This window comes from Phyllostomus hastatus, unplaced genomic scaffold, assembly GCF_019186645.2.
Source record: "Phyllostomus hastatus isolate PE091 unplaced genomic scaffold, TTU_PhHast_1.1 phas_contig_10, whole genome shotgun sequence".
NCBI classification, from domain to species: domain Eukaryota; kingdom Metazoa; phylum Chordata; class Mammalia; order Chiroptera; family Phyllostomidae; genus Phyllostomus; species Phyllostomus hastatus.
In genome coordinates, this window is record NW_025333499.1 from 1,258,520 (window position 1) to 1,279,064 (window position 20,545).

Consider the following 20,545-nt stretch of genomic DNA (forward strand, 5'->3'; position numbering starts at 1 on the left):
TAGTAACCACACAGGCCCATGAAAAAAAAAAAGGTCTACATCTCAGTCGGCAGAAATAGAAATGGGGGAAATGAAACTAGACTGGTGCATTCCCTAAAGGGCCTTAAGAAATGGGTGTCCAAGCCTCCTGCTCTGCCCTGTCTGGCCCGCGCTACTTCCTTGCAGCAGCTGCCCCCCACCCTACCGGCCACAGGCCACGTGGACAACACTCCAAGTATCTCTGACCTATACTACCAGTCCACTGGCAGGCTGATAAGGGAGCGGCCATGCCTGGCCAGCAGCACGGGGGTTAAGTGGCCCAAGTAAAAGGTGATCACTGGAGATTCGTAAGCCAAGCACTGTGCACAGCCTCCCACTGGCCTCGTGCGAGCCTGTCAGGACCATGGCTCCATGGGAGCCATGCCCAAGTCAGCCTCTTGGCAGGAAACAATGAAGGGAGGAGACACCAGACAATTCAACAGAGGAGGACACCAGCAGGAGGGAGGACTCCATCATCACCAATGAGGGCTGCAGTGACCAGTCTTCTTACTCCAAGGACACACCCTCATACCCAATCCTGGAGGCTGTCAGCACCCCAGAAATGGGATGCCACAAATCAAGTTCACAACTGTCCAAGAGGGAGATCTCTAGCCTACTAAGTTATACTCAGGATCTAACGGGTGATGGAGATGAAGGGGAAGGCGGAGATGGCTCTGCCATGCAAGAGATGCCAAACTCTTTGTGAAACCAGGACTGTCTGAAAGCCCAGGTGTCTGAACCCCAAGTAACACCAGTTCCTCTAGCCAAAAGAAGCACAGGCTCTCCCTACATTCTACCAGAGGCTGACAAGGTTACAATCACATCACATGGAAGAGTCCCTGGTGGAGTTCTTAGCTACCTGGTCCCTGAGGCGGCAGGCAGCTTCCTCAGTAGGTGCACAATGGCTATGCCCTGGACAGCCCCTACCTCACCATCAACCTCACAGATGACAATGTAGTGCCCCAAAACAGCAGTACCCCTTACACCCGCCTGGCCCAGGACAGCCAACAGGAGAACTTGGACTTCCCACAGGTGGATGCAGAGGGCAAAGATACAGATGGCACAGAGTATCAGGGTGGGAAGGAGTTTAGAATAGGGGACCTCGTGTGGGGAAAGATCAAGGGTTTCTCCTGGTGACCTGCCATAGTGGTGTCTTGAAAGGCCACCTCCAAGCCCCAGGCCATGAATGGCATGCAGTGGGTCTAGTGGTTTGGTGACGGCAAGCTCTCTAACTTCTCCACAGATAAGCTGGTGGCCTTGGGGCTATTCAACCAGCACTTTGATCTGGCAACCTTCAATAAGCTGGTCTCTTATAGGAAGGCCATGCACCATGCTCTGGAGAAAGCCAGCGTGCGGGCTGGTGAGACCTTCCCCAACAGCCCCAGAGATGCATTGTAGGGACAGCTGAAGCCCATGTTAGAGTAGGGCCATGGGGGCTTCAAGTCCACCAGGATCAAGGGCCTCAAACCTAACAAACAAGCAACCAGAGGTTAGTAAGTCGAAGGTGCATAAAGCAGGCAATGGGGACTGAGAATCAAGGAAATATGAGAACAAGACTCGAAGATGCACACCTGATGACTTGGTCACCTCCCCTGACTACTGCCCCCCATCCAAGCACCTCAAGACAAATTGCTACAATGGCAAAGAACGAGAAGAGGACCAAGATTGAGAGCAAATGGCTTTGGACGTTGCCAACACATACAAGTAGTCTGGAAGACAGCTGTTTGTCCTGTGGTTTAAAAAAAAAAAAACAACCTGTGTCCTTCCACCTTCTTGTTGAGGGTGCGCTCTGCCAGACATGCTAGGACTGGTTTCTCAAGCTGTTCTACATGTACGATGATGATGGCTACTAGTCCTACTGCACTGTGTGTGCCGTGAGGGCCACGAGCTGTTCCTTATGAGCAACATAAGCTGCTGCCAGTGTTTCTGTGTGGAGTGCTTGGAGGTGCTGGGGGGCACAGGCACAGCAGCGCATGCCAAGTTGCAGGAGCCCTGGAGTTGCTACATATGCCTCCCTCAGCACTGTCACAAGGTCTTGCAGCGCCAGAAAGACAGGAATGTGCACCTGCAGCCCTTCTTCACCAGTGACACCAGTCTCAAATATGAAGCCCCAGGTTATACCCTGTGATTCATGCAGCCCGAAGGCAACCCATTTGCATCTTGTCCCTGTTTGATTAAACTGCCACAGGGTACTTGGTCCTCAAAGAACTGGGCATCAAAGTAGAGAAGTATGTCACCTCTGAAATACATGAAGAGTCCATCGCCATCAGCACTGTTAAGCACGAAGGCACTATCAAATATGTGAATGACATCAGCAACATCACGAAGAAAAATAATGAAGAATGGGGATGCTTTGACTTGGTGATTGGTGGAAGCCTGTGTAATGATCTCTCAAATGTGAACCCTGCCATGAAAGACCTTTATGAGGGCACAGGCTGACCTTTCTTCGAGTTCTACCACCTCACCTCCTGAATTACTCATGCCCCAAGGACAGTGAGGACCTTCTTCTGGATGTCTGAGAATGTGGTAGCCACGAAGGCTGGCAACAAGAGGGACATCTCTTGGCTCCTGGAGTGTAATCCAGTGATGAATGATGCCACCAAAGTGTCTGCTGCTCACTGGGCCCAATGCTTCTGGGACAACCTGCCCTAGACGAACAGGCCCTTGATAGCATCAAAAAAATGATAAACTCTAGCTGCAGGACTGCTTGGAGTTCAAGAGGACAGCAAAGTTAAAGAAAGTGCAGATAGCCCTGGCTGGTGTATCTCAGTGGATTGAGCGCAGACTATGAGCCAAAGGGTCACCTGTTCAATTCCCAGTCAGGGCACATGCCTAGGTTGCAGGCCAGATCCCCAGTGGGGGCCACATGAGAGGCAACCATACACTGATGTTTCTCTCCCTCTCTTCCTCCCTCCCTTCCTCTCCTTCTAAAAATAAATAAATAAAATCTTAAGATAAAAGAAAGTACAGACAATAACCACCAAGTCAAACTCAATCAGACAGGGGAAAAAAACTTTTCCCTGTTGTCCTGAATGGCAAAGAAGATGTTCTGTGGTACACTGAGCTAGAAAGGATCTTCAGCTTCCCTGTACACTACACAGGTGTATCCCACATGGGCCATGGTGCCCACCAGAAGCTGCTCAGGAAGTCCTGGAGTATGCCTGTCACCTGACACCTCTTTGCACCCCTGAAGGACTACTTTTCCTTGGATACTCCTCCAGGGACTCGGGGGCACTGGGGTGTATGGAGCAGAACCAGAAGCCAGGAGATGCATCCCAGGCTCTGCCCTTTCTCAGCTCAGCTGTGTGGGGTCACACCATATACCTCGCCAGAATCACCTGATGCCCTCCTGGCAAGGGGAGCCCAAGGAGCCACCTTCTTGTGCACAATTCTACTTGGCTGCTTAGAGTGGCCAAACACAGTGCTCATTTTGTCTTCAAAATCTCTGAAGCTTGAAGTAGTAAAAAAATGGCTTTTTGCTCCCTCCTGGGTTTACCACTCAACAACAATGGCTAATATACCAAAACCACAGTGCCAACAGCTCTCCAATACTCAGGTTAAGGCTGAAAGTCACCTGAGACAGTTACTGGGAGACTTTTTTTTAAACGTCTATGGCAACTTGCTTCCAGGAGTGTACAATGGTAGACATGTAGCTCAGGGACATTTTAAAGGTCTGGGACGATTTTTTCTAAAGCAGAAGAGGAAATGATGTCTATCATGCTTGAATTTTACCCAGCATGTTCCCCTGGACCCAATATAAGGGGCTGGGATTCACTGTTGGGGGCCCACTGAGAATATTTTCCACAATAATGATGATTTCAGCAGGGATGACCTTATCCTCACATTCAGGGCTATTTCTTCCCATAGACCCAAAGGCAGGGCTAACCTTAGCTAAATCCCTCCCACTGACTGCAACAGAACCCTCCTGGAAGCTCAGGAAGGGGGGTGGGTTGGGTTATAAGCTGACAAATATTATGTAGGCAGGAACGGCTTCTGCTATCTCTTCCCTATGTGAGGGGACTAAAGGGGCAGGTTTAGGTAAGGACCCCCACCACCCAAATGTACCCTCCAGACTTCTGCAGACACAGTCTCCCAGATTAGAAGTGTGACCCTGATTCCTCAGGCTTTCTCTGAATTCAGAAGCAGTGACAGCCAGGGCAGAAGCATATTTCTCACACCTTCCCCTCATCTAAGAGACTGCAAGGAAGAAATTACAATAAAAGTTCAACCCTCCCTCCAGAGATTTTAAAGTCTTTCTTATTTTATTACATGATAAATTGTTTTTAGGGATAACAGGAAGTCAGACAAGTTGCATTTCAGAAGTGCCATTGCAATGGTTTTTAACACCTTTTGATCATCTTACTGGTGCTATTTTGTAGAATAAGGAATAACTTTGATGAGTCTCATGGAAATATTTTAATACACTTTTTTAAAAAAATCTGACTTCTAGCCCTCACTGGTGTAGTTCAGTGGATTGAGCACGGGCTGCGAACCAAAGTGTCACAGGTTCGATTCCCAGTCAGGGCACATGCCTGGATTGCAGGCCATGGCTCCCAGCAACTGCACATTGATGTTTCTCTCTCTCTCTCTCTTTCTCCCTCCCCTCCCTCTCTAAAAATAAATAAATAAAATCTTTTTAAAAAATCTGACTTCTGTTTTTGTTTTACCTTTTTCATTAAAAAATTATTTTTGTAACCGGAGCCATGTAACATGAATGGGGATAGCCCTGGCTGGTGTGGCTCAGTGGATTGAGAGCCAGCCTGCAAACCACAATGTCACTGGTTTGATTCCCAGTCAGGGCACATGCCTGGGTTGCAGGCCAGGTCCCCAGTGAGGGGGGCATGTGAGAGGTAACCACACATTCATGTTTCTCTCCCTCCCCCCTCTCTAAAAATAAGTAAATAAAATCTTTTAAAAAAAACAAGAATGGGGATAAATTATGCCTTGTTTCAACAGTTTTGATATTTTATAGGCTGAAAGATGCCTAGAATTTACTGTATGTTAAATTAAAATCAGTTATTTCTCTTTTAAAACCATGGGTCCCCATCCTGGCTGGTGTGGCTCAGTGAACTGAGCGCCAGCCTGCGGACCAAAGGGTAACCAGTTCAATTCCCAGTCTGCCTGGGTTACAGGCCAGGTTCCCATTTGGGAGCATGTAAGAGGCAACCACACACTGATGATTCTCTTCCTCTTCTCCTTCCCTTCCCCTCTCTCTAAAAATAAATAAATAAAATACTTTTTAAAAAATGTGTCCCCATACCTTACGGAACTCCTTGTAATAAGCCTTCCTTGTGGCCTCATCATCCAGCTGAGGAAACATATTTAATTCCTGCAAAACTTCCTCCTAAAGGAAAAAAAAAAGAGACAGAATGGTCCGGGGTTGGGGCAAGAGGGACAGAATTAGAGAGTGAGAGCCAGGGCTTGGGAAACATGTGAGGCTGGGGAGCCATGTGAGTCCTAGCCTACCAAAGAGTAGCACTGACCAGTCAACAAAGCTGGGAACTAGAAGAAGAAACAGACCTACATGGTGCCTATGTGTAAGTGTGTGTTCGAGCACCAGAGGCGTGAGTGTGCACATGGGCATGTTAGGAATGTGAGAGGAAGGTGTGAGAAAAACAAGCTATGGCAGACATGGAATGGGGAAGGAAAAATATGTACTTTATGTTAGAAAAGGGACTATGAGTTGGAAAGTGCACATTTTATAAGACAAGAATATGTGCCAAAAAGGCAATAAGAAGCCCTAGAAGGAAGAGGACATCTCCCTCACATATACACTCCTCTCTCATACTCCGTCCCTCCTGTCATACTCAGCCCCCCTCCTCTCTCCCCCTTCCCCTAGTCCTATATCTCCCTACCCCCATTTCCAACCGCCCCTTCCCCCACCCATCTGTGAGATCCAGCTTGGGAGAAAGGACCTATCCAGAGTTGTTCAGCCACACAAAAGACTCAAAATAGCCCTTTACCTCCTTCTCACCTTCCTTTCCTCCCTCCATCCTCACTGTTTTCCCATCCACTCTGCACAGATTCCCTACTTCCCTTCCAAACATCTAACACCCTTTCACTTTCCTTTTCATAGACCAGCAGCAAAAGATGCTTTTGAGGAAACCCACACCAGTCCTGCCCAGGGGCAAAGACTGCTCTCTTACCTTGCTCTCAAACTCCTCCTGGCGTCGCAGGACATCCTGACAGTAGCTCTCAAGGGTCCTGCGTCTGTGTCTCTCCTGCTCCCGGGCAGCCTGCTGCTTCTCCCTCATCTCCTCAACCTAACAAGTGAACACACAGCAGCTGACTAGGTCTGCAGCCTAAGGGAGGGTTGGGAGACCAAGTGTAACAGCAGATGACAGAAGGAGGAAACAGTGTGACACGGCAGAGGTAGGAGGACCAAGGATATAGGGACAAAGCAGATATGATAGCAGGAGACAAGGGGTATGAGAAAAAGAAAAAGACAGAGATGCAGGAAGGGAAAGCAGGGTATGGGAAGCTGAGGGAGAATGGGTTCCTGACAGAAGGAATCCCTAAAGACCAAAGGGGAAAGATAACAAAGTTGTGGGTTCCCCCACCATTTAGAAAGTAGAGAGAGACTGACAGAGGAAGGAGGATATCTAGGAGAGTGAGATGACAAGAAAGTCAAAGTGAGAGTGTTTCAAGGAAAGCATCTTTCAAATGCAGAGAATTCAGATCAGATGGGATGAAAACTATCCATAAATCTGATGTAAGAGAATGCTCTGATGAGGCTGGGGGAGGGAGGCATTTCAGTGGAGTGGAGGGAACATAAGCCAGGCAGCAATGGACTGGAAGGTGTGCAAATGCAGATACTAAATCAAGTATCAAAACAACACCCTCTCTTCCCCCTTCCACGACAGCCCCTACAACCCCAACCATTCTGGCCTTCACTCTTCCATTTACCCCTCCTGTGGATCTGGTACTCAAGCCAAGACCTCTCTCTCTCCTATGGTAAAGGGCTTACCCTCTTCTTCTTTAATCCAGCCTCCCGGATGGCACGATCATTGGAGTGAACAAACTGGGGAACAGAGGCCACCTTGGAAGCTGTTTTCTTCCCATGCTGTGTTGTAGGATGGTCACCACACAATAGGGAAAAAAATCAAACAGAGCTAATGAAGCCATGGAAATCACCTTTCCTCAGAAGTGTAGTTGTTGGGGGAAAGGAAGGAAAAGAGCAAGCAAAAAGAACGGCTGTGACCCAAAGGTATGCCCATCTGGCTAGAGAGACACCATCCCTCCCATAGCCAGGCAGGGACTGACTGAAGAATCCCAAGAAATAGGGGGGTGCAACAGGGAAGGTTTCCAAGTAAAGGCCAAGGGAAAAGCTAAGTAGTTCTCAAAGTGTGGTCATTGGACCAGAACCAACAACGCCTGGGAACTTGTTGGAAATGCAAATTCTTGGATGTCACGACAAACCCACTAAATCAGAAACCCAGGGGTAGGGCCCAGCAATCTGTGTTTTAACCAGCCCTCCAGGTAATTCTGGAGCCCTGGTTAAAGTGTGAGAACTTTAACGATGCTAAAATTTGAGGACCACTGCTCTGTCTGGCCCCAGTCTTACTTGTCCAACACCTTTCGTAGCAGGACCAGGAGGTCCAGGAGCTGGAGCCAAAGATTATGTTCTGGCCTTTCTCCTCTCCACAAATGATAGGGACTTGGGACTCAGACAGACTCAAGTCCCAGCTGCACGACCTTGAACCTAGGAACTTTCTCACTAAGGCTCAGTTTCTTCATCTAAAACATGTAGCACGTGGCCTGTGGTATAAACTTTTAATAAATGCTGCTGATGCTCTGCTGCAGTCACCCAGAGAGGGAAGAAAAGCCAGATCCACTGAGTCCAATGTGGTACTCTGTCTCAAGTCACCCAACATCTGTGGGCCTCTTCTAGAGCAGGCAATGTGTTCCTAGCTTACCCCAACAATGGGGCACACCTTACGTGAAAGTGCAGCCAACTTACCTTCTTGCAGCCTTTGGAACCTTTACCTGGCTTTTTATTTTCTGGAAAAAAAAAAGAGCCATCACTCACCTACCCAACATTTGTTGACACTTCAATCAAGGCCAGACCACACTAGGACCTAAGAACGCCTCTGACACTATGTCTGTCTAGGCCCAGGAGAAGACCAACAGGGACACAGCATCAACACTTTAGAAGAAGTACTAGTTATCATGCTTGGGGCATTATTTCAATGCAAACTGAAATGATTCCCAAGGAATCCTACGAAGAGAGTGACCTGAATATCTGCTTAGGACTCCTCTATGCCCCAACTTCTGGCAGGAGGCAACTCAACAATTTCAGCACCAGGCTGAAGTGAGGGGTTGGCAGCATGGGACAGTGATCTGAGGAGTCCCAGCTGACTAAGCCAGGGTAGATGCCCTCAGCAAATGGGGAGAGAACTGCCCCTTCCTGCCAACCCTGCTCAGGCCATTGCCTTCAAAGGGACTTGCCCTATTAAGCTAAACTTTGGCCTCCCTTGGATACAAGGAGGAGAGAGCTCACTTTCTCCCGTCAAACCTTAACAAAGCCCAGAAATTTAAGAGGCCTCTCTACCTTCAATGAGAAGTCCCATCTGTCAATCCCTTCAGAGTTGGCCTCTTAGGGAAGAATGGCTTTCCTTAATTCTCACCACCTGCAAGGGGGCTAAAGAAATTCCTACAGGGGAAGATTCTGGAAGTTCAGGGTATAAACAAACATAGGGCCAAGCTGAGATTACCAGAACAGGCTCCCTAATCACATCATGTAGTTCATACCAGAGTTAATGTAGGAAACAAGAGAATTTAAATACTACAGTAGTTCCCCCTTATCTTCAAGATATTCATTCCAAGACCCCCACAAATAGTACTGCAAATAGTACCAAACCTTATAAATATTGTACTAACTTTTCCCCTATACATACATACTTTTTCACTTAAAGGAATCATTTTTGGGGCCATTATTAAGTAAAATAATGGTTACTTAAACACAAGCACTGTGATACTGCAGCAGTCGATCTGATAACAGAGACAGTTACTAAGTGACTAATGGATGAGAAACATCTACAGTGTGGATACTCTGGACCAAAGAATGATTCACTTCTCAGGTGGGACAAAACTGGATGGCACAAGATTTCACTATGCTACTCAGAATGCTGTGCAATTTAAAACTTATGAATTGTTTATTTCTGGAGTTTTCCATTATTATTTTCAGACTGCAGTTGACTGCAAGTAACTGAAACTGCAGAGCACAAAACCATGGATAAGAGAGAACCACTGAACTGTAAATTCTTAAGGAGATTCAAGATACTGCAAAGGAACTATGTGACATAAAGATCCCCAAAACCTGACATTGAATAAAAATTCAAACGATGAAGTACAAACAGGACATCACTAACAATAAAATTAGTAAGTTGGAAAATCAAGGGAAGTGCTTGCTTAAAACAAACAAAAAAAATTTAACAAGGGATATGAGTAAATTTGAGTAAATTTATAAAATGAATACACCCAGGAGAGCTAGTATATAAATAACAGAAGTTCCTGAAAGAAAAAAAGGTACCAATGGAGAAGCATTTTTTAAAAAATAATAAATAAAAGTTCCTTTAGTTGAAAACAGGCTTGAGGTTTCAGATTAGAAATGCTCATGTAGCACCAAGATTAACACAAAAGACATATCCTTGTGATATCACAGTGAAATTTCTTTTTTTTTTTAATTTTGAGAGTACATTTATTAAAAGCTGGTGACAGGAAGGAAAGACGTAGGGAGAAGCAACAGGAGAGTTACAGGAGAGAGCCTAGGCGGTGCTCTGCTTTAGATCTCTAGGAACATTATAGGAAAGGAATAAGCCACCCTGGGTGGACTCACTGAGAAGTAAAAGTTACAGTGAAAGAAGTGAGCCAAGATGGGGCTGCTGTTAGCTCACTGAAAAGTGAGGAAAGGGGGCCTTGGAAACAGTTTCAGGGGTAAGCCCAGAACGAGCTACCACTGCCTGCTGCTCACCTGGTTGCACGGAGAGAAAAGTAAAAATGCACCGCTAAGAGGGAACAAAGGCATGGGCATGTTCCAGAGAGAGCCTGACTGAAATTTCTGAACTCCAAGGATAAAGAGAAAAATCTTATAAACTTCCAAACAGAACAAATTTCCAGCAAAGGCAAGAAAAGTGGATAGCCTTCTCAAATCTGCATCTCTGAACACTGAAGACAGGAGAATAACCATTACAAGTTCTGAGATAAGGGACTGTGTTCCAAGCTAAATTCCTATACCTGACCAACAGATCACTCTTACATGAAGTTTCAAAGAAAGACATTTTCATATGTGTAAAGATTACTACCTCTGTTCCCTTTCTGGTAAAACTACTTGAGGAAGTATACTAGCAAAAATAAAAATTAAATCAGAATAAGTATCTCAAGCTAAAGAAAATAAATAATGGTGGGGAGGAAATCTATCAAAACTTATCATTAAATCTTTAAAAACTTCTACTCATGTAGCTAAGAACTATGATACATATTAAGGATTTTTAAAATCCAGGAAGAATATCGTAAGAAAATAGCTCAGAACTAAAATGCCAAATTATTTCAACAAAATCCAGGAATCAAGCAATAGGGGTTGGAAAAGCCAAAGCATTAAAGCATGCTGAAAGTCTTACTTTGAAACAGCATGATAAAAATAGTTGTTATTTAACCTAGTAAAGTGATAGAGAAATTTAAATTTAATTAAGTTTGCTATCAATATAAATGTAATTACCAACATAACTATAATTACTGGTGGAGGATTTTTTTAAAACTTGATCAATTCTTTAAAAGTAAATAAATAAGGGAATAAGAAGAAATAAACAAAAACATAAAGTAAGGTGGTAGAAATTAGACCAAACATATTGCAACAAATGTGAATGGTTCAAATTTCCCTGCAACAACAACAACAAAAAAAGACCACCAAGTCTCGTTTTCTTCCAAAGTATTCATGTTGCAATGAAAAGAATGTGAGGTTTGGAATGAACCAGATCTGGACATTTTACTCAATAATTTCCATCTGACTAACTTCCATGGAAACTGAGAGCTTGGTCTGGATACAGGCACACAATGAAAGAAAATATTGTGTTGGCCAAGAAGTCTATTACATTTTTTCTGTAAAATAAAAGACACATTTTTCATTTCCACCAAGAACTTTATTAATTTGGATATTTTGAGTATGTCAGCTATCTCCCACTATTGGATTCTAGTCTATAAAGGCCAGGGGTGCTGTTAAACATATTGTAATACAAACAGCCCCACAGCAAAGATTATCTGGTCAAAATGTCAATAGTACCAAGAAACTTCGCAAATCACTTTTGACACATCTGATCAGTCACAGCACCTTCCCCATGCAATGCACAAATCATTTTTTCGCATTTCAGTTGTGTTTTTACCTTTCTTAAAATAATAAAGCATAATATGCTGAAAATGTTGCATATTTTCTTCCATCTTGAATATTAAAAACGGCTGCACAAAAATTCACCAATTTTTGTTCCTTTTTAAATGCACACTGATATGCTGCATTTTACAGTGTAACAAAATTGTTTTGAATGAAGTTAAAAACAACTAAGCCCAGTAGAGATGTAATGGACTTGTTGATCAACCCAGTACATCATGTAGAGAGGAGGAAAACATCGGCTTCAGAAGAGAAAGGAGGAGAGAAGGAGAAGGAGACAAGAGGGGAAGGGTGCAGTCATCACTCACAGCACTGCAGCACTCAGGAGTTCCTGTTAATCTTTTTTATTTTTAAAGATTTTATTTGTAGCCCTGGCTGGTGTAGCCCTCAGTAGATTGAGCACAGGCCTGTGAACCAAAAGATCATCAGTTTGATTCCCTGTCAGGGCACATGCCTGGGTTGCAGGCCAGGTCCCCAGCAGAGGGTGCATAAAAGGCAATAACACACTGATCTTTCTCCCCTTCTCTTTCTCCTTCCCTTCCCTTCTCTCTAAAAAATAATATTTTTTTATTATTTTTAAAAATATTTTATTTATTTATTTTTTAGAGAGATGGAAAAGAGGGAGAAAAGATGGAAACATTGATGTGAGACATAAAAACAACCCCTGCTTGCATCTTGTACATCCTCCAAACCACGGACTGAACCTGCCACCCAGGCATGTGCCCTGACTGGGAATCAAACCCACAACCTTTTGCTTTGAGGGATGATACCCAATCAACTGAACTACACTGGTCAGGAAATCTATTTTTTAACAGCTCAGACAGAAAACAGCTATCATTTTGTAGCAAGCCACACCTAAGCCCTATTCTAGCATAATAACTGCCTAGCTATATGACCTGGAAGAATTTTCTCAAATCTCTCTGAGTTTCAAAGTCTCTACCTACCAACTCTGACATCAACCAATAGTCAAAGGCACAGATCCCCATTTACCTATCATCTCCCATACTCTTGCCCCAGTACATCCCAATATACTCAGTCTACAAGTAACTCCACCATCAACATCCTCCTCCTGCCTCTGCTTCAAATTTCCCACTATACCCCGTGAACCTCCCACTTGGGAGTTCAGCAATCTCCTACTTCTTCCATCTCTCCTCAGAAATAATTGCCCAGCCTCTTGCCTTAATAGAGACTCAGCTCTGAGGATACTGCTTCACCTGCAGGCCTCTAGAACATGGCTGTTGTTTTCTCCAGCACACAAATACCTTGGGGCCAGTAGATACAGGAAATGTACTCTGGATTTACCATCACCAAACCAATACTATTTCACCCTCTTGTTAAAAAAGTAAAATAGGAGAGATTTCCAGGCAAGATGGAGGCATAGGTAGATACACTTTGTCTCCACACACAACCACAAGAACAACAGAAAATTTAAAAACAAAAAATAACAAAAACTGCAAGAAAATCAAACTATATCAAAGTCCAACAATCAAGGAGTTAAAGAAGAAACATTCATCCAGATGGGTAGGAGGGGTGGAGACAGGCAGCCAGGGCAGAGAAGACGTGCAGGAAGGCAGCAGCTGGTGGTCCCACATTTGTGTGTGCATAAACTGGGAGGAACAACTGGGGAGTGAGACATACCTCGCAATCCAGGGTTCCAGTGCAGGAAAAGAAAGCCTCAAAACCTCTGGATAAAAAATCTCTGGGGGTTGTGGTAGCAGGAGAAACTCCCAGCCTCATACCAGAGTTCATTGGAGGGGCCCAGAGGGTCCTAGAACTGCACAAATGCTCCCACCCAGAAACCAGCACCGGCAGGACCCAATTTGCTTATTGGTAGTGGAGGAAGTGACTGAAAGTGGGGTGAGAGCTGAGCAAGCAACACTGTTCCCTCTTGGACCCCTCCCCCACATACAGCACCACAACACAGCAACTTGCCCACCATGGTGCATACCTAAGGCTCCGCCCCTTACAACGTAACAGGTGCAACAAGACAAAAAAATATGGCCCAAATGAAAGAACAGATCAAACCTCCAAAAACAGAACTAAGCGATGAAGAGACAGCCAAACTATCAGATGCAGACTTCAAAACACTGGTAATCAGGATGCTCACAGAAATGGTTGAGTGTGGTCACAAAAAAGAAAAAGTGAAAGCTACGCAAAGTCAAATAAAGAACAATATACAGATAACCAACCAGTGAAGGGAAGGAAACCAGGACTCAAAGCCATGGTTTGGACCAGAAGGAAGAAATAAACATTCAACCAGAGCAGAATGAAGAAACATGAATTCAGAAAAATGAGGAGAGGATTAGGAACCTCCAGGACCACTTTAAACATTCCAACATCCAAATCATAGAGGTGCCAGAAGGAGAAGAGGAAGAGCAAGAAATTAAAAACTCATTTGAAAAACTAATGAAGAACTTCCCCAATCAGGCAAAAGAAATAGACTTCTAGGAAGCCCAGGAAGCTCAGAGAGTCCCAAATAGTTGGCCCAAGGACACAGACACCAAGGCACATAATAGTTACATTACCCAAGATTAAAACTAAGGAGAGAATCTTAAAAGCAGCAAGAGGAAAGGAGATAGTTAGCTACAAAGGAGTGCCCATAAAACTATCAGCTGATTTCTCAAAAGAAAACTTGCAGGCAAGAAAGAGCTGGAAAGAAGTATTTGGAGTCATGAAGGGCAAGGACCTACATCCAATATTACTCTATCCAGCAGAGCTATCATTTAGAATTGAAGGGCAGATAAAGTGCTTCCCAGATAAGGTCAAATTAAAGGAGTTCATCATCACCAAGCCCTTATTATATGAAATGTTAAAGGGACTTATCTAAGAAAAATAAGAAGATCAAAAATATGAACAGTAAAACAGCAACAAACTCACAACTATCAACAACTGAACCTAAAACAAAAACAAAAACTAAGCAAACAACTAGAACAGGAACAGAATCACAGAAATGGAGATCACATGGAGGGTTATCAGCGGGGAGAGGGAGAATGGGGGGAAAGGTACAGGGAATAAGAAGCATAATTGGTAGGTACAAAATAGACTGGGGAGGTTAAGAATAGTGTAGGAAATGGAGAAGCCAAAGAAGTTATATGTATGACCCATGGACATGAACCAAAGGCAGGGAATGCTGGTGGGAGGGGTGGGTGGAGGGAACAAAGACGAGGAAAAAAAGGGGGCAACTGTAATAGCATACTGAATAAAATATACCTTAAAAATAAAGTAGAATAGGAGAAAGCCAAGATGGCAGCATAGGTAAACACTGCACGCCTCCTCACACAACCACAATAAAATTACAATTAAACTACAGAACAACCATTATGCAAAATTGCCAGAAATTAAGCTGAATAAAAGTCCAACAACTATGGAATTAAAGAAAAACCACATCGAGACTGGTAAGAGGAGTGGAGATGCAGAACTGGCTTGTCCCGCACCCACATGTGGCAGATGAAAACTGGGGGGCATGTCTCAGAATCAAGGGGTCCCAGCCCTCACCAGGCCCCCCAGCCCAGGGTTCCAGTGCCAGAAGGATAAGTCCCCATAACTTCTGTTTGTGAAAATAAGTGGAAAATGAGGCTATGGAAGACAGAAATTTCTGGAGTCCCAAGCAGTTCCTCTTAAATAACCCACACATGGACTTACTTGGACTCTCTCTTAGCTCCAGGGTCAGGGCAGCAGCTTGAAAGGCACCAGAAGTATACAGAGAGGAAGTGAAGTGTCTGGCACCAGGGCGAGAGCTGAGGGCCGCTTTCTCCCAGACAGAAAGCTGGCAGAAGCCACTGCTCCTTTTCTGAGCCCTTCCCCAGAGTCAGCAGGCAGGCACCATATCTGAGATTATATCAACCCGGCTCACTCTGTTTGCCCTGCCCTGGTAAGTCCCTGAGGCTACACCGCACCTAACCTTCATTCTCACCCAAGCTGTCTCCAGTGGCTTTTCCATATGAATGGTTTCTCTTGGCTCATGCTTCAAATTTTCCTAAATCCTCTCAAACAAGCAGCATCTGGCATCAGCAAGCCCCATACCTCTTGCTAAGTAGCCCCAGGCCTGGCACTAGCCGAGCTGGCCTTGGTTCACAGCTTGGCTTCTCTTGGGCACCTCCAAGTCCAACACAAGTAGCAGCCATCTCCAGATCGCTTTCTGGCTTGTGCCAAAGTGGCCGTGGACAGAACACAGGCAGTGGTTTACTTTGGCATACACCTCTCAGGAAGTCCCAAGCCTGAACACCCAGTGGACAGCTACAGACCATGTCCAGCACCACTACCCAACCACCTCCACAAGCACAACACTCAGGGGGTGGACTCAGAGGGTACCAAAGCCCTGAAGTCATGCTATATGGAGTGGGCCTCTGCAGAGCTGATCCTCCACAATGGTCAGAAGTTGGTGGTCACTGGTCATAGCCAGTCCTAGCAACTGATCAGCCAGGACAAAACCCTCCCATTGACCTGCCAACAGCAATCAAGGCTCAACTACAGGAGGAGAGTGTACATAGCCCAAACAGTGGGCACACCTTGAGTACCCAGCTTGGGTGAAAGGGGAGGCTGTGCCACTGGCCCCTACAGGACACCATTAGGTCACTCTACCAACCCAAGGAGTGGTAGCAGCTCCACCTAATATACAGAAACAAACGCAGGGAGGCTGCCGAAATAAGGAGACAAAGAAACACTGCCCAAAGGAAAGAACAGAACTAAACTCCAGAAAGAGATCTAAACAAAATGGAAACAAGCAATCTACTAGATGCAGAATTCAAAACACAGGTTATAAGGATGCTCACTACTAGGGGAAGAGCAGATAAACTCACAGAGAACTTCAACAGCTTAAAAAAGAACATGGAAACCATAAAAAAGAACCAGACAGAAATGAAGGATACACTAGTTGAAATAAAAAACAATTTACAGGAAATCAACAGTAAAATAGATGAAGCCAAGAATCAAATAGATCATTTGGAATATAAGGAAGCAAAATACAACCAATCAGTGTAGCAAGAAGAAAAAAGAATCCAAAACAATAAGGATAGTGTAAGGAGCCTGTAGGAAAACCTCAAGGACACCAACATTCACATCACGGGGGTGCAAGGAGAAGAGAGAGCAAGAAATTGCAAACCTTTTTGAAAAAAATAATGAATGAAATTTCCATAACATGGTGAAGGAAATAGACATACAAGTCCAGGAAGCACAGAGGGTCCCAATCAAAATGAACCCAAAGAGGCCCAAACCAAAAAGACATCATAACTGAAATGCCTGAGGTTAAAGATAGAGGCAATCTTAAAAGCAGCAACAGAAAAGTAGTTAGTTACCTACAAGGGTGCTCCCATAAGATTATCAGTTGATTTCTTCAAAACAAACTTTGCAGCTAGAAGGGACTGGCAAGAAATATTCAAAGAGATGAAAAGCAATGACCTACAACCAATATTACCTAGCAAACCTATCATTTAGAACTGAAGTACCAATAAAAAGCTTCCCAGACAAGAAAAAGCTAAAAGAGTTCATCACCACCAAACCATTATTATATGAAATGTAAAGGGTCTTCTTTAAGAAGATCAGCCACAGCTGGTGTAGCTCAGCGGACTGAGCAGGGGCCTGTGAACCAAAGGGTTGCCAGTTCAGTTCCTAGTCAGGGCACATGCCTAGGTTGTGGGCCAGGTCCCCAGTGGGGGGTGTGTGAAGGGTGGCCACATATTGATGTTTCTCTCCCTCTCTTTCTCCTTCGCTTCCCCTCTCCCTAAAAATAAATATTTTTTTAAAAAGATAAAAAATATGAACAACATAATGGCAGTAAATACATATCTATCAACAATCAAATCTAAAAAACAAAATAAACAACAAGCAGAACACAAACAGAATCATAGATACAGAAAATGTCTGATGATTGTCAGATGTGAGGAGGATCGGGGGACGGGCAAAGAAGGTGAAGGGATCAAGAAGTACAAATAGATAGTTACAGAATTGTCATGGGATGTAAAGTACAGCATAGGAAACAAGAGAAGCCAAAGAACTTGTATAACCCATGGACATGGTCAACAGTGTGGGGATTGCCTGAGGGAGTGGGAGAACTGGGTAGAGCGGTAAAGGCTAAAAAACTGGGACAATTGTAATACCATAAACAATAAAGCATAATTTTAAAAAATGAAAGCAAAAAAGAAAAATAAACGGAGGAAAATTCTGCTCTTCCTAAGATCGCTTCTATGCCTGTCACCTATGAGTCACTTTTCTTCATTTATGGAAGCTCCTGGCTCAGAGGTTTAATTTCAGCCCAACTCCTACCACCATCAACCTGGATAACTTTGGTGATCTCTCAGCCCTTCCAACACTCTGGTTTCCCACTTCCTCAACATCTTCACCTGCAGGGACCCCCTACTCCATGCAGCCCACCCACTGCTATGTGACTTCTATTACCATCATCTCTAATTCCTTGTACTTCAGAAAGCAGTCTCAGGCACCCCTCATTTGTTTAACCTTCTAGAAACTTCCAAAACACTGAGGCCTCCATTGTGTTCCTTATTCATCATCCACCCCCTTTCCTCCTTGTGTAGCTTACATTTACAGTCTGCTACTACAATGGGTTATATTGTATACCACCAATCACCGATCAGTGTAAATCTTTTTTTTTTTAAGATTTTATTTTTAGACAAAGGGGAAGGGAGGGAGAAAAAGAGAGAAACATCAATGTGTGGTTGCCTCTCGCACACCCACTACAGGGGACCTGGCCCACAACCCAAGCATGTGCCCTGACTGGGACTTGAACCAGCAACCCTCTGGTTAACGGGCCAGTGCTCAAGCACTGACCCATACCAGCCAGGGCAGATCAGTGTAAATCTTTTAAGTGATAAAGCACACCCTCCTTTTTATTAGCCATTCAAAAATGTACAACAGAAATAAAACAAACACAAAAATAAAAAAAAATGTACAACAGTTGAAATTGTATTTGAACACTCTTTGTAAGGCTCCTCAGTAACATTCCCAGATTTAATCACTATCATTACCATTTGGGTTCAAGGTATCTGTAGCTGCACCACACAGCATTTCCCCCAGCTACCACTACAATCATTAGTTACTCATCACATACTTAGTTGCAATTCACCAGTGAATACCTTCATTTTGTGTGCACAAGTTGTTCTATTCAACTTAATGTTCACCATTTTCGCCACTAATGTAAATGTGCATGATTGCTCTTTTTAACAGGTCAAAGGGTTCCAAAATAAAAAGGTGTACTTTGAGAGGTCTCCCTTCCCACACTGTCCCTAACCATGGTAGTCCCCTCACCACAGTAAGAAATCACTTTATGCCCTGGCTGGGTAGCTCAGTTGGTTGGAGCATCAATCCAATGCGCCAAGGTTGCAGGTTCAATCCCTGGTCAGGGCACATACAAAAGTCAATCAATGAATGCATAAATAAGTGGAACAAATCGATGTTTCCATCTCTCTCTAAAATCAATAAATAAGAAATTTTTTAAAGGAAACCACTTATTAGTTTATCATGTATCATTCAGTTTCTTTACACAAATGTAAATATATACTCTTATTTCCTCCTATTTTCTCCTGCTAAAGGTAACATACTATGTACTGTTATTAGCAACTTGCTTTTTTCACTTAACAAATCCTGGAGATCTTTCCATCTAATAGAGTTTCCATACAATACAGACTTTCCATATAATATTCCCATATAATACTGCCTCATTACTTTAAATTGACAGGTTCTTTTGTATGCATATACTCTATTTAACCTAGTAATTAGGGTCTTCTTTATCACTATCAATTTTATTATCACCCAGTGTTGGATGTTCTTATAGTTGATTTTGTTCATTTTTCTTGTATTACCTGAAAAAATGATTATTTGCTTTTGGTATTAAGTCTGACTCATGATGATATTTTTTATGATTATATAAAGTAAATGTATTGAATTTTTTTCATCAAGCCCTACATAGGCAGGGCCACTATTCATAAAGAATACAGGACTACTGGGGTTATATGATTCCCATCCAGTCTACCCAGTGTGCCATCCACAGTGCCAGGCACTATTCTAAGTATCTTACCTATTTTAACTCATTAAAGCCTCAAAACACTATTAGGCAGATACTATTATGCTATTAGCTAAGTACTATTATTAACCCATTTTGTAAGTAGAGACTGAGGTTAAGTAACTTGAACAAGACCACACAACTTGTAAGTGGAAGACCTAAGATTCAAACTCAGTCTGGCTCCAGAGTTCATTCTCTTAGCCACCGGTTCAATTTATGGTACCAAAAGAAAAATGGTAGAGTGTGTTAGGGTTCCAGGCAGTGTGATAATAGTATTTACTGCTCTTCACCTCAGATCAAGTAACTTAACCTTGCTGAGCCTCAGTTTCTCATCTGTAAAATGAGAACGAGGGGTAAGAGGAGCATTACCTCACAAGAAATTAGGAAGACAATAATGATACCATATATAAAATACAGACACAGTGACCTGGTACATTCTGGGCAATTTTTTAAAGTTGCTGTGAAATGCCATGAATATTCATTAAAGCTTAGAATTGGGAGGGGGTGGTAAAAGAAACTCACTGTGTCTAAGTTTCATCATGATGACCAGCTTAAAAGGATATAGGCTCAAATCTGCAGGATTTCTTCCTGTCAGAATGGAAGAAGAACCAATTTAATGACAGGAGTGGGAAACCACAATGCCACAATCCTCTAAGTCCCCAAAAGGCAAAATAAAATGTTAAATAACATGATAGTAAGGAATCCCTAACAATTACAGGGACTGGGAGAGGGGGCTACACTGAAGCTGGGGTACACAGGGAATGCAGTGTCACACTACCCAAAGGGAGGCTAGGTCTAAACCTCACTTCCTGGGTGGAGTCAGTACCACAATGCCATTGGTCCTCAATTCTCCACCCTGTAGGTAAGAGAATAGCACTGAACTTCTCTACACTGAGGGGAGTATGCAAGGACAATCTATTTCTACATTAGGTATTAACAGTACTTCTTTTCCTAAGTAGGGGCTTGTGTCTGATCTACCCTAAAAGGGGGTAAAGACAAATCCCTGGCAAAGGGACCTGAGAACAAGGTATTTTGTTTTGGTTTTTTTTTTTCTGTGTCTATGTGGACTGAGATCAACGCAAAATCTTGGGGGAGGGGAGAAAATCTGTGCTTGCGTGTGGGGTTGAGGTCTG

The 20,545-nt window shown here is 43.8% G+C and overlaps 1 protein-coding gene and 1 pseudogene across 2 annotated transcripts in view; one reads left to right on the plus strand and one right to left on the minus strand.

Moving 5' to 3' along the window:
• Window positions 1-20,545, minus strand: part of GNL3L (G protein nucleolar 3 like) — a 47,048-nt gene that overhangs the window by 24,772 nt on the left and 1,731 nt on the right. For both annotated transcript variants that reach the window (XM_045832844.1, XM_045832853.1), the window contains exons 2-6: window positions 19,935-20,000; window positions 7,979-8,019; window positions 6,986-7,081; window positions 6,165-6,281; window positions 5,279-5,362 (exon numbers count right to left, since the gene is read on the minus strand). In XM_045832844.1, the coding sequence (XP_045688800.1) occupies window positions 5,279-5,362; window positions 6,165-6,281; window positions 6,986-7,081; window positions 7,979-8,019; window positions 19,935-19,953 (357 nt within the window). In that variant the 5' untranslated portion in view covers window positions 19,954-20,000. The remainder of the gene's footprint in view (window positions 1-5,278; window positions 5,363-6,164; window positions 6,282-6,985; window positions 7,082-7,978; window positions 8,020-19,934; window positions 20,001-20,545) is intronic.
• Window positions 19-4,409, plus strand: LOC123814523 (annotated as a pseudogene).